The following is a 16,467-nucleotide window of genomic DNA, read 5'->3' as shown; positions in this document are numbered from 1 at the left end:
ACAAGCCTTTCCTCCCTCAACTGGGGTGCTTGGTATTTCCCACATATCAGGTCCAGCCTGTTATTTTTACTGCCCTCTTCAAATCTAGCTATTCATAAAACCACATGTATACCAGATCATATCTTCTCATCTCCCCGTTATGTTTCACCACATCTGCTAATTAGGGACCCGAGCCTAGTGACTCTCCAAGTCTGACTATCTTATGGCCGCATCTGACAAAACATGTGCCTAGAACATTGACACTTGTCTGATTAAGACTTGGTTCTGTAAATCACTTTAAAATATACCTGTAAATATTACAATATCTAGTAAATCATACCACCTGCTATGGTTTATATCTAAGCTGTTCTACAAAACTCTCAGGTGCATGGAAAGCGATTGGCTCAATGGATGTTACAATTATCAGTGGATCCATGCATTAATGATTCCTGATTTGTCCTCCATTTGCTGATTGAGGTTCCTTTTTGTGCAACCAGAGTTCTGTTTAGAAAGTCCTTACCTGTGCCTCTGTCTTTAAGAATTTTCCCTATCATATATCCCAGAAGAGTACCTCTGCTCTAATATTTAGATTTTTGATCTATTTTGACTTTAGCTTAGTACATGGTGACCGACGTGGATCTAGAGTCAAGACCACAAGGTGGAAAACCAGTTTTCCCAGCATCCTTTGCTAAAGTGTCTATCTTTCCTCCAGTAATTGTCTTTGGCCACTTCATTAAATGACGGATACCTAAATGTGTGCGGGGTTGTCTGCCCACCCCCTGTTCTGTTCCACTTATCTGTATGACTTTTAATGAGAGCACAATGATGCTTTTACCACTGTAGTTTTGTGTGTTTGTTTTTGGTACTGGGACTCAAACTCATCACCATGTACTTATCAGGCAGGGGCTCATACCAATGGCTGAGCCAAATCCCCGGCCCCAACAGCCCTGAAAGTGTTGTGCTACAACTTGAAATTGTAGATTGTAGATTGTGATGCCTCCTGCTTTGCTCTTGTTGCCTAGGATTGCTTTTGCTATTCTGGGTTCCTTCAGGTTCCATATAAATTTTAGGACTGTCTTCTCTAGTGCTATGAGGAATGCTTTTGTTATTTTCATTGGTATTGCATTAAATCCATATATGATTTTTGGTATTGTGGTCATTTTGACAGTATTGGTTCTGCCCATCCAGCAGCAGATGTCTTTCCATTTTCTGATGTCCTCTTCAGTCTCCTTTCTCCAAGTACTGTATTTTTCATTGTAGAGGTCTTTCACTTCCATGGTTAGGTTAATTCCTAAGCATTTAATTTTTCTTGATGCTATTGTGAAAGGTATCATTTTCCTCTTTTCTTTCTTGGTGAGCTCATTAGAAGTACAAGAACACTATTGATTTCTGTGTTGATTTTGTGCCCTGCTGCATGGCTGAATTTAATTATCAGGTCTAGGATAATTTTGGTAGGATTTTTGGGTGTTTTATGTAAGGGATTGTGTCATCGGCAAATAATGACAATTTAGGATCCTCCTTTCTGTGCCTTTCCCTTTTATTTCTCTTGCCTGATATATCTGGCTCGTGTCTTGAGTACTAGAGAGTACTAATAGTGGACAGCCCTGCCTTATTTCTGATTTTAAAAGGAAAGCTTTCTGTGTTTCCCCCTTTTACTATGGTGTTTGTCACATGATAGTAGGCTAATCATAAATGGCTTTTTTCAGGTTGAGATAAGGTCAATTATTAACTATTTTCTTAAGTATTTTTATAATGGGGGCTGGGGATTTAGCTCAGCGGCATAAGGGCCTGCCTTGCAAGCGGGCAGTCATGAGTTCGATCCCTGGTACCAATAAAAAGGAAAATGACCAAAAAAAAAGTATTTTTATAATGAATGGACATTGAATTTTGTCCAAGTCTTTTTCTTCACCTGTCAAGATAATCATACAATAAACACATACACACATGTTTCTATCAGCACCATTCACAATAGCTAAATCTTGGGAGCATCCCATGTGTCTATCACCGGAAAAATGAATAAAGAATATGTAGCATTGATACACAATTGAGTACTACTGTGCTATGAAAAAGAATAAACGTGAGACATTTGAAGAAAACTGGATGTTTTGGTTACTCTTCTCTTGTTGCTGAGGCAAAATATCAGACATCCAAAATGAAGGGAAGGAAAGGTTTATTTAGCTCACAGTGTACAGAGATTTCGGACCATAATCAGCTGGCTCCAGGGCAGGGTGAAGTGGCACAGGGGCAACACTTCAAGGCAGCAGAAGATAGCAAAGCCACAAGAGCAAAAGTGCGGGGAGCAAGCCTCTTTCCTCCCTTACGCTGGGAGGGCTCCCCTGCCCAGGTGGGGTATAGCATTCACACCACTCCATACACTCCTCCTGCACAAGCTCAGGACATTTACAAAGTGCGCCCTGCAGAGTCACTTCGTTAAGCTTCTAACCTTCTGCCTTGAAGAAAGATAAATGTAAGACATCTGAAGAAAAACAGATGTACTTCCTGGGACCATAAACTAAAACAGACACACAAGCTTTAATACTGCATGGTTTCTCTACACACAAGGAAAATAAAAACTAACAGGAAATAGATAAGATCTTTTGCAAATGGGAAGGGGATCAAGGGATGGAGAGAAGATAAAGGGAGGGGATGAGAAGGGTGTAAAAAGAATGAAGATGCATTATGTCCCAGTACCAGCTTCTCCTGATGTGTGTAATCAGATGCACTCCAAACATGTACTGATAAACATTAAATTAAGGCTGGGCATATAGCTCAGCTGTACTGTGCCTGCTTGGCAAACATGAGGACCTGAGTTCGATTCTTACTACAAAAAAAATTAAAATTAAAAAAAAGAGAGAGAGAAGCTGGCTTACGCTGGGGCTGGCAGTCCCTGGTATGGACCAGTGGGAGCGCATGCGCCGACTCTCAGGGTCCCCTCTTAAGTGTAGGAAGGCATGGGAGGAAGCCCATACGTTGGGCAACAGCAGGAGGGGTCCGGGCCCAATCCCCCAGCCCCAAAGCCCTCCAACCTCCACCCCTCACACCAAGTACCCACCCTCACCCCTACTTCTGCGTCTATAGAGCAGCTCAAACTTCCCAGGGGGCAAGAAAGGAAGACCAGGGTCAGAATGCAGAAAGCTACGACCAGGTGGAGCTCTCTCTGCAGATGGGAGAAAAGAACTGCTCAGTGACTGCAGCCTATGTATTATACAGCAGGCAGGTCAATGTCTTGTGACAGCCCTCTGCCCACCAGTTGGTTCATCTGTCTCACCTGGGGTGTGTCTGTTCTCAGGGCTGACACTGCTTTTAGTCCCGCAAGTGTGGTCAATCTCCAGCCTTGGCCACTCCCCATACCTACCCCAACACAAGCAGGGTGGGTCAACAGGAGTGGGACGCCGCCAGCTGCCCCATGAGAGCATAGCTGCAGAACACTGACAGGGGCTGGGCTGGGCTGGGCTGGGCAGAGGACAGCTGGTGGCTTGGTGGAATGGAGGGGAGTCACCTTCAGCACCCCATATTCTCTTAGCTTCCAGAAGTGGAGCCGCGTATGTTTGGGTCCCTGCAGCCATCATCTTTGGGAGCTTTGGCGTGGCTGCCCAGGAGACCTCACCCGAGACTATACCAGGTACCAGGCAGTCCTCACAAATTCCGTCCCTACAATAAGTGTCCGTCCACACAAGCCCCGCCCAACGACAGCTCCCACCCCGAAAACCACGCCCCACAAAGACCTACTCCCACGAGCCCCGCCTCCATGCTAAGACCCATCCTAGAAAACCTTTCCCTGATTGGCTCTTTTTTCCCTAGAAGGGTTCGCCTCTTCCGGCCCAGGTTGTCATGGCGGTGCTCGTCTTTTCCGGCCATAATCCGGCGTGGCAGCACGGGCAAGCTGCTCTAAAGCCCTCTCCGTCATGGCGGCATCCTATCGCTCTTTCCGGCCTCAGACTGTCATGGCAACGCCCAAACTAACCACTCCGCCTCTGTTGCCTTGGGGGCTTTCCAACACTGAGGCTATCATGGCGGCGCCCAGCACTCTCCGGAAGTAGCCTGGCGGAAATGGGGCGGGGCCTCCGCCCGGAAGCGAGCACCGGTCTTGGGGAAAGATGGCGGCGGTGGGCAACGCGGTGCCCTGTGGGGCCCGGTCTTACGGGTCCTGGCTCCGTGGGCAGCCCAAGTCCGGGCCGCAGCCGCGTGCGCTCTTTGCCGCCGGGCCGGCCCTCATAGCGAGCGGTGACGAGCTGGTGGCGGCCGTGTGGCCATACCGGCGGCTCGCGCTTCTGCGGCGCCTCACTGTGTTACCGTTCGCGGGGCTCCTCTACCCAGCCTGGCTGGGCGCTGCGGCCGCCGGCTGCTGGGGCTGGGGCAGCAGCTGGGTTCAGATCCCGGAGGCCGCGCTACTGATACTCGCCACCATCTGCCTGGCTCATGCACTCACCGTTCTCTCGGGGCACTGGTCCGTGCACGCGCACTGCGCGCTCACCTGCACTCCGGTAAGCGCGCGCTCGAGCCCGACCCCTGGCACCGTCCGGATCCTCCTCTCCGCTAGGCCCGGGCCCTCAGCGGTCCCCTGTGTCATCGGGCCGAGGTTCAGTCCTGACGTGATATGGGTTACTGCGCTTCCTATCTCTGGAATCCCTACTGGTGTAGTCATTCAGGATCACTAAGCTGATGTCTGCAAAGACTGAGCGCGGAGCCCAGCATGGGTTGCTGTCTGATAGGACGCGGTTATTCTAACTCCTTTCCGACGGGTATTCTGCCGTTTCCTGGTCCTATCCTCCGCCCCAGTGTCTCCCACCTTGGTTTGCAAAGTGACCGCAGCCCTGTGGGATGGGATCCCCCACCTCGAAACAAGTCCTGCTGTCCAGGGCACAGCTCCTTTCCGTGCTAGACCAAAAGGGGCATGCGATGCAGGTGACACTGTTTAAAATGCGCTGTTTGTGGAGTAAGTGACTTGGCGTCTCCTGCCACCCTTCTGTGAGATAAGCGCGGCGATGGGGAGACTGGGGTGCAACACCAGACAGCGCCTGTGAGAGCCACAGTTGAGGTTCTCAGTGAATGAGTGCTACCCCAAAACGCGGTAGCTGTGATACAGAGCGGAAGTGAGCCTCCAGTTGACAAGTAGTAGCTGTGCCATTTGACTCAGATGACTTCAGGTTTGGAACCCAAGGCATTGAGGTATATCTCCAGCGACCCTCTGGCCTAATCCCAGGCATGGACTGGCCTCAAGAGGGACGGGACCGCATTAGGGCTACAGGAAGGACAGAGAGACTGTCCCCTTTCCCCACTGTCAGTGTGCATTGAGTCTTCATTCCTTCCCCAGTTAGATTTGTCCCTTGGAAGGACTGGTGCTTCCAGGCTTGGTGGCTCTGACTGGTACAGTGAAAGACTTAGCAAGGGACAAGTGAAAAAAAGGAAGTTGGAGAGTCTTGCAGGTGGTCCCCCAAGACTCCAGCTGCCTGCTGGTCTGCAGCGAAATAATGTAATGCTAGACTTCCTCTCCAGGGATGGAGGAGTGCGGGGAACTAAGCCAAGTTAGAGGCAGATCTGGGCCTGCACCTCATCTCAGGCCACTGCTCCTACTGGTTGGTTTCAGTTTCTGACCCCTGTAAAGTGAGAGCCCTATGGGGCTGGGGATTTAGCTCAGCGGCATAAGCGCCTGCCTTGCAAGCAGGCAGTCATGAGTTCGATCCCCGGTACCGATAAAAACGAAAAAGACAAAAAAAAAAAAAAAAAAAAAAGTGAGAGCCCTAACACCTGGCCTCCTGGTGTTGCCGAGAGAAGCTGAGGTGGCATCCAACAAGCACTTGCTGTAGGTCCTGAGCTAAACCATGCCTTCCCTGCAGTCCGTAGTTCAGTGTTTATTGCTATTTTCTGCCTACCTCACTGGCCCACGCATTTCCTCAGGCATGGCACATGGTTAGGGTCATCCCCCTGCTGCTCCCAGGCCCCCCTCTTTCCCTCCACTCATCCCAGGATCTAACAGAGCAGCCAGGGATGGATACAGTTCACAGAAAGAGAACACTTCCTGTGTCTTAGGTAACAGCAGTGGACAGTGGACAAAGTCTGCCGCCTTTATGACGTTAGCAGGAGAGAAAATTGCCACTCAGCAATTGTTGCTAAAGAGCAGTAACAGAGAGCCCAGGGACCTTTAGATGGGATAACTGCAGAAGGGTTCATGAGAAGGTGACATTTAAGCAGAGGCCAGCAGTATCAGGGGACCCTGCTCTATGAAAGCATATTCCGGGCAGACCACCAGAAAGGGGAGAGGCAGGCACTGTGAGTGCAGGTGGGCCGTGACCTCGTAGCCAGCACACGCTAGATGCCTGGTGTCACACTTCTCGTTTGAGAGTTGGCATTACCAGATCCCTGGGTGTCAGGTGCTCTCCGAAACCCCAGCTTTATAATACAGACCAGAGGTGGTATCTTGTCCCAGCAACAGTCTGGGGCGTGGGCAAGCCAGCACTGGAGCCCAGTGGCATGTTCAAAACTTGCCCATGGGACCACTGTTCCCTCCTTCCCCGTGGGGCTATGGGCTCATGGGCCTGTGAGCTGCGCTGGCTCAGTGACAGTGCTCTGCTTGTCTGGCAGGAGTACGACCCCAGCAAGGCAACCTTTGTGAAGGTGGTGCCAACCCCCAACAATGGCTCCACCGAGCTCGTGGCTCTGCATCGTGACAAGGTAGGGATTGCCTGCCGGGGGACCCAGGGGCAGGGACTTAGGAGAGACTCCCAGGCACTGCTATGGCGTACCTCACCCCCACAGGGTGAAGACGGGCTCGAGGTGCTGTCCTTCGAGTTCCAGAAGATCAAGTACTCCTACGACGCCCTGGAAAAGAAGCAGTTCCTCCCAGTAGCCTTCCCCGTGGCGAACATGTTCTCCTTCTACCAGAGCCACAGGGGGTTCCAGGAAGACTCAGAGATCCGGGCCGCCGAGAAGAAATTCGGGAGCAACAAGTGAGTCCTTCATGGCCGGCAACCTGTGTCCCGTTCTTGCTCTGCTCCTGCTCCAGAGTATCTAGGGAGCGGGCGGAGCCTTCCTTCATCCTGGGGTACTCCTCCATCAGGGTCCCAGTGGAGGAGCCTGTGCTGCTGTCCCCACACCTGCCGGCCCAGAGATGAACCCCAACCCTGCTCACAACAGTCAGCTCTTCCTCCTCGTCTCTTCCAGTTCCCTGCTTCATTTTAAATTCTGTGTTTAAAATTCCACCCTCTGTTACTTTCAAACGTCTATCTCAGTCCTTTAGAAATAGCAGTGGAGGCCAGGTGTAGTGGCACATGCCCATCATCCCAACACTCAGGAGGCTGAGGCAGTAGTATTACTGAGTTCCAGGCCAGCCTGGACTGCATAGCGAGACACTGCCTCAAAAAAAAAAGAAAGTAAGTAACTTAAGTAAGTGATAGGAAGATATTAACTGTGTGCAATCCTAGCCACACAGAGACACAGGCAGGATGATCTGAAGCCAAAAACCAGTCTGGGAAACTTATCGGGAGGCTGAGGGGGCAGCAGAACGTCCAGCCTCAACCCTGTGGTAGCCCCTGAGGCTGTGGCTCTCGACCTGGAAACCCATAGAGCTCCCAAGAGACCGTCCTGACTCTGTTGCTGAAACACAGGGCCGCAAGGGAGGCTCCCCCACCCCAAGGTCAGCCTCATGGATGGCCATCTCTTCACTGCCTCCCTCACTCATGGCCAAGCCCATGGCAGGGGTGGGGGCTGTGTGGTCCATGGCTCCCATGGCGTGGCATCACTGTGCCCTTCTGTCCCAGCCCAAGGTGTCTACCAGTCAAAGGGCACTGCAAGCACAGCCCTCGTTGGCTAACCTCTTGGACTGGGCCACCACACACAAGCTCAGGCCCTGGAGGTGCCCTGGGCCCAGCTCTGGGGCTTTTCACCAGGACACTGTTCCCAGTGGAGCTCAGCTCTGTACCTGCCCACTCCGTTTGCTTGCATTGCAGCTCCGAAGGCCTCAGAAGGAGGCCAGTGCAGCCGTGGTTGCATGGAGCCTTGGTGGGGAAGCTCTCCAAGCTTTCGACCCCCGTGTGGTTTCCCTGGGTGGATGGCCCCCAGCTCTGGGGACAGGTGTGCCGTGCTCTCTTGCAGGGCCGAGATGGTGGTGCCCGACTTCTCCGAGCTTTTCAAGGAGAGGGCCACGGCTCCCTTCTTCGTGTTTCAGGTACAGCAGCGGCCGGGTCCCTCATCCCCTGCCTCTGTCACAGCCTAGAAAGCCTGTCTGTCACCTGAGAAGCCAGAGCCCCTGGGCAAGACAGCCATGCCACTCAGGTCCCTGGGCTTCATGCACAGGGCTCTGGAGCCGACGAGGAGCAAGCACAGAGCTGCCTGTCCCGTTGCCTCCCTGCCCCACAGGTGTTCTGTGTGGGGCTCTGGTGCCTGGATGAGTACTGGTACTACAGTGTCTTCACGCTGTCCATGCTAGTGGCCTTTGAGGCATCCCTGGTGCAGCAGCAGATGCGGAACATGTCTGAGATCCGAAAGATGGGCAACAAGCCCCACCTCATCCAGGTGCGGCTGGGCACTGCCGGCTCCAGGGTGGGCAAGAGGCAGGCGTGGTATAAGTGTGGACTCAGGGCAGGCACGGCCAGGGCAGCTACGCTGATGCTGCCTTGCCCCCAGGTCTACCGGAGCCGCAAGTGGAGGCCCCTTGCCAGCGATGAAGTGGTGCCCGGGGACATCGTGTCCATCGGTGAGGCCAGCTCTGCTCGGGTGGTGGGAGCCTTCCCAGCCCCAGGGCCCCTGGCCAATCCTGCTGCCATGCCTGCAGGCCGCTCCCCACAGGAGAACCTGGTACCATGTGACGTGCTGCTGCTGCGTGGCCGCTGCATCGTGGATGAGGCCATGCTCACCGGGGAGTCAGTGCCACAGATGAAGGTGTGTGATCGGGGTACACCTCAGCTGCATCCAGCATCCTGGGATGCCTGGAGACTGAGGAGAAAGGGACAGAGCCCCAGGTCCCACCTGGAAGCCACCATCCCAATCCAGTCCCCTCCCCCACAGGAGCCCATTGAGGACCTCAGCCCTGACCGCATGCTGGACCTGCAGGCTGATTCCCGGTTGCACGTGGTCTTTGGGGGCACCAAGGTGGTGCAGCACATCCCCCCACAGAAGGCCACCACAGGCCTGAAGCGTAGGTGCCTCAGGGCCGCCTGGGGATGCCCTGCCTCCCCACCCCGCCTTCTCGCCCTCTTTACCCAGTGCACTAGAAGGAGGGCACTTGGGTGACCAGGCCCTTTCTTTCCCCAGCGGTCGACAATGGATGCGTGGCCTACGTCCTGCGGACTGGATTCAACACCTCCCAGGTGCACCTTCCAGTGGGTGGGTGGGTGGGCTGGCTGGTAGGCACCTGAGTGGTAGGTGTCTCAGTTTCCCAAGCATTCGGCCCTGGACTCTGCCATGGCCAGGGTAAAGCAGGGAGCCCAGGGTCCAGGTCCCTCTGACCTGAGGTTTGGGGAGCGCTTGGCTGGCAAGCTCACTGTTCACCCACATGTGTGGAGTGAACCCCAGTAAGTGATGTTTTGGCAAAGTGTGGGCTTTGCCCAGCAGGGCAATGCCAGGCCTCCTAGGGCTGTTGCCTGCCTTTGCAGTGTCCGAGTGGCTCCTTAACCAGACGAGGCAGGCACTGCTTGTTTCCATGTTTCATGCAGTCCATGAAAGGACTTCATGTCCTGCATTGGTGATCTGAGAAGAGAGGCTCCTCGCCCAGGCCTGTGCCCAGGAAAGGCCTCCGTCTCTTCCCTCTAGGGCAGGCTGCTGCGCACTATCCTCTTTGGGGTCAAGCGGGTGACAGCCAACAACCTGGAAACCTTCATCTTCATCCTCTTCCTCCTGGTTTTCGCCATCGCAGCTGCGGCCTACGTGTGGATCGAGGGTAAGCACTGTGGCCTGCACCCCACACCCCTGCCTCAGCCCCTCAGCCCTGTGCCTGGCAGGCCCTGCCTCCGCAGGCACCAAGGACCCCAGCCGGAACCGCTACAAGCTCTTCCTGGAGTGCACTCTAATCCTCACCTCAGTTGTGCCTCCTGAGCTGCCCATCGAGCTGTCCCTGGCCGTCAACACCTCTCTCATCGCCTTGGCCAAGCTCTGTGAGTGGGACCGGTGGGGCAGGGGTACCCAGTTCGAGGATCCCAGCAGACCCCTAATTGCGGTGCCCACCCGCAGATATGTACTGCACGGAGCCCTTCCGGATCCCCTTCGCCGGCAAGGTCGAGGTGTGCTGCTTCGACAAGACGGGGACCTTGACCAGCGACAGCCTGGTGGTGCGTGGCGTGGCTGGGCTGAGGTGAGCGGCAGGGACCCTGGGCCTCGGAGGTGCCCAGCAGAGGGGATCCTGGGAATCGAGCCCAGCCTGGGCCTGCAGGTGAAGACTGGTCAGAGGCCCTCCCCCTGGGACATCCTTCATTTCTGCCCTCACCTCCAATCCGTACCAGCTATGGACCCACGTACTGTGTGTAGCCTCTGGGGTCCCCCGGGAAGCCAGTGCGGGACTCAGGGACCCCAGTTTCCCTCCAGCCGTGCTCGGCGCTGCCCAGGGGGAGGTGCATTGCCACCCAACTACCATGCCACACTCGTGCCCACAGCTGCTCCGCATCCTTGCAGGGACGGAAAGGAGGTGACCCCAGTGTCCAGCATCCCTGTGGAAACGCACCGAGCTCTGGCCTCCTGCCACTCCCTCATGCAGCTGGACGATGGCACCCTGGTGGGTGACCCCCTGGAGAAGGCCATGCTAACAGCCGTGGACTGGACACTGACCAAAGGTGAGGGGCTGGGCCAGCTCCTCCTGGCAGGGGTCTCACAGTGAGGACCCAGAACCAGCCTCGTCCTCAGTGTCCCACCCTGCCAAAGCCACAGTACCAGGGTCCCCGACCCCCTGGACCACCTCCAGGCCCCAGGGAGGTGGGAGGAGCCAGGGGCCCAGGTGGAGAGCGAGGCGGGGGCCTGGCTGCTGCTGGAGCCAAGCGCTCAGGACTCCTGCTTATTTGTTTCCAGATGAGAAAGTATTCCCCCGAAGTATTAAAACTCAGGGGCTGAAAATTCACCAGCGCTTTCATTTTGCCAGTGCCCTAAAGCGAATGTCCGTGCTGGCCTCCTACGAGAAGCTGGGCTCCACCGACCTCTGCTACATCGCAGCTGTGAAGGGGGCCCCCGAAACCCTCCACTCCATGGTGAGCCGGCTAGCCCAGGGGCAGGGTGGGGCACAGGGCACCCGCTGATGTTCCCACCTTCCCTGCCTTCCCTATAGTTTGCGCAGTGCCCGCCTGACTACCACCACATCCACACTGAGATCTCCCGGGAGGGTGCCCGCGTGCTGGCCCTGGGGTACAAGGAGCTAGGCCACCTTACCCACCAGCAGGTAAGGCCCCAGCCCTGTTTCAGTCACCAGCAAAGACCTCAGTGGCATTCTCAGCCCTCGCCCAGTGTCCTCTCGTCCCCAGGTCCCCTCCCCCCACCTCCACCTTGGCCCCCATTCAGTCTCTTCCCCCTACGGCCACAGATTCTTCTAGAACTCGAGGGAGGTCACAGCTCTGTGCAGAGTCCAAGCCCAAGCCTCAGTCCCCACCCTCAGCTTGGCCTAGTCCTGCGCCCAGAGCCCCCGCTCCCAGGGTGCCAGCCCTGCCCTCCTCGGGCCTTGTCGAGGGCTTCCTCTCCACATGTCCTGGCCCTGACCCCACTGCTGTCCTGTCTGTCCACTGCTACCACACAAGCTCCTGGGGGCAAGTGTTTTGCCCCATCATTCCTGCTGCCATGTGGCGGGAGATAAGAAAGGGCCATTGGCCACACCAAGGACCGTCCCCAGTCTCTGGGTGCCAGGTGCTGGTCCTCTCCCCACCCAGGGGAGAAGGATGCATGGTAAGGCGCCGTGTCTGCCTACAGGCCAGGGAGGTCAAGCGGGAGGCCCTGGAGTGCAGCCTCAAGTTTGTGGGCTTCATCGTGGTCTCCTGCCCGCTCAAGGCCGACTCCAAGGCCGTGATCCGAGAGATTCAGAACGCATCCCATCGGGTAAGCAGTGGGGCAGGGAGGGAAGGGCGCCAGGGGACAGCACCAGCCTTGACGTCTCAACTGCAGGTCACAGCTGGGTGCAGTGGCAGCGGAAGTGCTGGCTGCCCCAGCAGGAAATGCTGGGGGCTGAGCCAGCTCCTCCCATATCACCTCTACAGTCCTCCCCCCACCCCACCCCCACATCCGGGAGGCACAGGCTTCACCCCAGGTCCTCAGGCATGCATCAACATGCACACACCACACTCACACTGACATATACTGTACACACACATACAGGGGACCCCAACTACCAGAGAAGGAAGCAAGGCTAGGCCGAGGGAAGGCACCCATCATTCCCATCCAGCACCCTGGGGGGGCTTGGGGCCCCCTCCACAGGAGGATGTGGTCTCCCCACTGAGCCCCACCCCGTCCCCAGGTGGTCATGATCACGGGAGACAACCCACTCACTGCCTGCCACGTGGCACAGGAGCTGCGCTTCATCGAGAAGGCCCACACACTTATCCTACAGCCCCCCTCGGAAAAGGGTGAGCCCTGGGTGGCCAGAGTGCCGGGTCCGGCAACAAACAGCTCCTACCTTCCACCCCCGGGTCCAACCCTCACAACCTGTGGCCCCTCATTGGGGACTCGGTTGTTACCAGGTTGCTGAGTCCTGACCTGTGGTGGTTGTCTATGAGGATGCCAAGGTCACAGGCCCATCGGTCCCCTCCCCCAGCACGCTGTGTGGTACCATGGCAGCACCCTGGTACCCACTCTGCAGGCCTTGGACAGCCTGTTTCCCTACACTGGGCCAGGAGCCCCTAGTCAGCTGTGAGGCGCCTGCTCTGTAGGTGGCCAGGGGTACTGGATGTTGCGGTGGCCGGGGGTCTGCTCCCCTTGGGACGTGGCAGAGGAGTCCTAAGCAGGGGCTTACGAGCGTGCAGGCCACATGGGCAGGGTATCCCTGAGCAGATGTCACATAGGACAGTGACTGCCCATGTTATCCCCAGGTGGCCAGTGCACATGGCGTTCCATCGACGGTAGCATCAGACTCCCCCTGGCCCCCAGTTCCCCCAAGCCACTGGCACAGGAGTACGCCCTATGCCTCACAGGCGATGGCCTGGCCCACCTGCAGGCCACCGCCCCCCAGCAGCTGCTGCGCCTTATCCCCCACGTACAGGTGTTCGCCCGTGTGGCCCCCAAGCAAAAGGTGCGTGCATGGCCGGGCAGGGCTGGGCCTGGGGCGCACTGGACCCCTGCTTAGCTCATGTTGCCCACAGGAGTTCGTGGTCACCAGCCTCAAGGAGCTGGGCTATGTGACGCTCATGTGTGGGGACGGTACCAATGACGTGGGCGCGCTCAAGCATGCGGACGTGGGTGAGTGGCTCTGGGGATGCTGCCCCACCAGAGCATGGTTTTTTCCATGCAAAAGGTGCACAGTGTCTAATCAAAACTTAAAAGACCTGGGGCTGTGCTCTGTGATAGAGCACCCCTAAGTTGGTCCCACTGGTCCCACACCAAGAGAAACACTTGAGGATTTTCGTGGGCTCCCATGCTGTGTGCAGGCAGTGCAGGGACAGCCATGAAGGCTGGGGGCCTGGACCCTCCCGCAGCACGGCATTTACTGGTTTTGCAGGATTGTTGCTTCTTGGTTTTCCTACTTAGCTCATAGACAGTAGGGTTCCCTGGGGAAGTTGGTGCATGGGGGTGTCTGGAGCTCAGGGTCCCAGGGTGAACCCGTATCCTGCCCGTCCCGTCCCTGCAGGGGTGGCACTCCTAGCCAACGCCCCCGAGCGTGTTGTAGAAAGGCGGCGGAGGCCCCGGGACAGCCCAGTCTTGAGCAGCAGCAGTGGCAGGACCACCTCCAGGGCCGCCAGGCATCGGTCGGGGCTCCCACCCCCCGAGGAGCAGCCGGCCTCGCAGAGAGTGAGTCAGGCGGGCTCGGGGTGGTGAGCAGTGCCAGGTGGTAGCATCCAGTGATCCCACCCTCTGCCCACAGGACCGCCTGAGCCAAGTGCTGCGGGACCTGGAGGACGAGAGCGCGCCCATCGTGAAGCTGGGCGACGCCAGCATCGCCGCACCCTTCACCTCCAAGCTCTCCTCCATCCAGTGCAGTGAGTCCCCACACCCAAACCTGCCCCTCACCCAGCCTAGCACTGTGCAGCACCCCCTCATGCCCCACCTGTCGCCCCAGTCTGCCACGTGATCAAGCAGGGCCGCTGCACACTGGTGACCACGCTGCAGATGTTCAAGATCCTGGCACTGAACGCACTCATCCTGGCCTACAGCCAGAGCGTCCTCTACCTGGAGGGGGTCAAGTTCAGCGACTTCCAGGCCACACTGCAGGGGCTGCTGCTGGCCGGCTGCTTCCTCTTCATCTCCCGCTCCAAGGTGGCCGCAGGGCGGGAGGGTGGGCAGTTCGGGCCTGCCACATGTCCTCTGTGGGTGGGAATCATCACCCACAAGTGACGGGTGGGGTGCAGAACCCGGATGTGGGGTCACAAGCCTTGGTTGGCACACTTTTGAGGTGGCCTGACAACCCTCCAGGCAAGGAGGGGACAGAAAGGAACAAGTCCCCAAGATCGCTCAGGGCCTGCAGTGCCATGGACAATGCCAAGCAGTCACAGGCAGCCGGGGAGATCAATGTTGCACCACTTGGTTCTGCGTGCTCACTCAGGAGGCTGAAACAGAAGGGTCAGGAGTTCAAGGCCAGCCTGGGCGAGTTAGTGGGACCCAGTATAACTCAGGGAGAGTCCCCGAGTTCATCCCCATGAAGAAAACAAAGCAGCTGGGCTAGGAATTTAGCTCAGCAGGCATAAGTGCCTGCCTGACAAGGGTGAGGTCGTAAGTTCAATCCCCAGTAATACAAAAAGAAAAAAGAAAGCAGCTGGGGATAGAGGTCGGCAGTATGATGCCTTCCCAGCAGGCACAAGGTCCTGAGTTGGATTCCTGGTACCCCAAAAAACCAAAGCAGAGCCTAGCTGCTGCAGGCAGTGCAAGGTAGCAGACCCCGTCCAGCTCCGAGTTGGGTAACAGCAGTGCTGAAGTCCTCCCAGGAAGGCCCGGTGGCCGTGGGCAAGCAGGCCTGACCCATGCCTAACCCCCACAGCCCCTCAAGACCCTGTCCCGGGAGCGGCCCCTGCCCAACATCTTCAACCTGTATACCATCCTCACGGTGCTGCTGCAGTTCACCGTGCACTTCCTGAGCCTCGTCTTCCTGTACCGGGAGGCCCAGGCCCGAAGCCCCAATAAGTGAGTGTTCCCAGTCACTGGCACCCCTAGGGGGGCAGAGGTGGACAGCTAGACCTGAGGGCATGTGGTAAGAGTCACCGGCTTCCCCGGCATGAGCAGAAGTGAGAGGCCGGGGTGGGGGTGGGGCTGACCCAAGCATGCCCGCAGGCAGGAGCAGTTCGTAGACCTGGACAAGGAGTTTGAGCCCAGCCTGGTGAACAGCACAGTGTACATCATGGCCATGGCCATGCAGATGGCCACCTTTGCCATCAACTACAAGGTAAGGCTGTCCCTCCTGCCCCGCCCCACCCAAGCCCTTGCACAACACCCTCACCCTGGGTCCCCTCCCTCAGGGCCCACCGTTCATGGAGAGTCTGCCTGAGAACAAGCCACTGCTGTGGAGCCTGGCCGTGTCCCTGCTGGCCATCGTGGGCCTGCTGCTCGGCTCCTCCCCTGACTTCAACAGCCAGTTCGGCCTCGTGGACATCCCTGTGGAGGTGCGGGGCGTGGTGGGGCCCTGGGGCTGAGCTGGCCCTCCAGCCACTGCTCCATACTCACCTGCCTCCCACATGCCTGGCAGTTCAAGCTGGTCATCGCCCAGGTGCTGCTCCTAGACTTCTGCCTGGCGCTCCTGGCTGACCGTGTCCTGCAGTTCTTCCTGGGGACCCCGAAGCTGAAAGTGCCTTCCTGAGCCAGCGGTGCTGGTACCCACCGCTCACCCAGACTGCTGGCCCACCAGGCAGGAGCTCCGCCAGGGCCTGGGGAGGGAACGCTTCCTCCACCCCCACGGAGTGGAAGACTGAGCCAGGCCCTGCCAGCCCTGCTAGCGGGTCCAGCCCCAGGCCGGCTCCTTTGGTAAATAAAGCAGCACTGAGATTTTATGAAGCCGTCTCCACCTGCTCTGCACCCCCTTCCATAGCGCCAGCCAAGGCCAGGCACCCTGGCATCCGTAACCCCAGGTCCTGACAGCTCAGGCACCTGGTGGAGCCTCAAAGTTGGTGTTGACCTCTTCTCTGGGACACGAGAAAGCAGTGAGGCCCTGGGTATCCTGGACACCCACCTGGGCCAGGCTCCTCGAGTCCCAACGTGGCAGCAGCTCATACCAGATATGACCCTTCAGATTGCCAGCAACTTTGGCATGATCTCTTCCTAATGATGGGGTTGGGTCCTGGCTCAGCAGGAGCATTACCACCGAGCTGGACCCCCAGCCCAGATCTCACTGAGCTGCCCAGGCTGGCCCTAAATGCAGTCTTCTGCCTCAGCCTCCTGAGTAGGTAG

At 57.1% G+C, this 16,467-nt stretch overlaps 1 protein-coding gene and 1 long non-coding RNA gene across 3 annotated transcripts; one reads left to right on the top strand and one right to left on the bottom strand.

Moving 5' to 3' along the window:
* Nucleotides 1–2,482: 2,482 nt before the first annotated feature.
* Nucleotides 2,483–15,883, bottom strand: LOC134470962 (uncharacterized). The gene is made up of 2 exons (XR_010040252.1): nt 15,748–15,883; nt 2,483–14,639 (listed from the first exon to the last, which is right to left on the bottom strand). It is a non-coding gene; the product is annotated as an uncharacterized LOC134470962 (long non-coding RNA).
* Nucleotides 4,077–16,070, top strand: Atp13a1 (ATPase 13A1). 2 transcript variants are annotated; one of them, XM_013147553.3, is made up of 26 exons: nt 4,077–4,463; nt 6,562–6,651; nt 6,736–6,926; nt 8,071–8,143; nt 8,335–8,490; nt 8,602–8,671; nt 8,750–8,856; nt 8,983–9,112; nt 9,229–9,284; nt 9,727–9,853; nt 9,930–10,067; nt 10,144–10,264; nt 10,582–10,739; nt 10,972–11,147; nt 11,225–11,335; nt 11,857–11,982; nt 12,398–12,506; nt 12,969–13,168; nt 13,239–13,335; nt 13,724–13,884; nt 13,958–14,072; nt 14,153–14,349; nt 15,068–15,210; nt 15,358–15,469; nt 15,543–15,686; nt 15,770–16,070. In XM_013147553.3, exons 1-26 carry the CDS (start codon nt 4,077–4,079, stop codon nt 15,878–15,880), a joined length of 3,606 nt encoding a protein of 1,201 aa, XP_013003007.1. In that variant the 3' UTR covers nt 15,881–16,070. The 2 variants fall into 2 exon arrangements, 1 of the variants encoding a protein (XP_013003007.1); XR_010040251.1 differs by lacking the exons at nt 13,724–13,884; nt 15,770–16,070 and having other exon boundaries at nt 15,543–15,621.
* Nucleotides 16,071–16,467: the final 397 nt, after the last annotated feature.

The sequence above is a fragment of the Cavia porcellus genome, unplaced genomic scaffold, assembly GCF_034190915.1.
Source record: "Cavia porcellus strain 051 isolate PalLab524CR breed Dunkin Hartley unplaced genomic scaffold, mCavPor4.1 scaffold_17, whole genome shotgun sequence".
Classification (NCBI taxonomy): domain Eukaryota; kingdom Metazoa; phylum Chordata; class Mammalia; order Rodentia; family Caviidae; genus Cavia; species Cavia porcellus.
The sequence above is the reverse complement of the archived record's forward strand: the minus strand, read 5'-3'. Positions and strand labels throughout refer to the sequence as shown.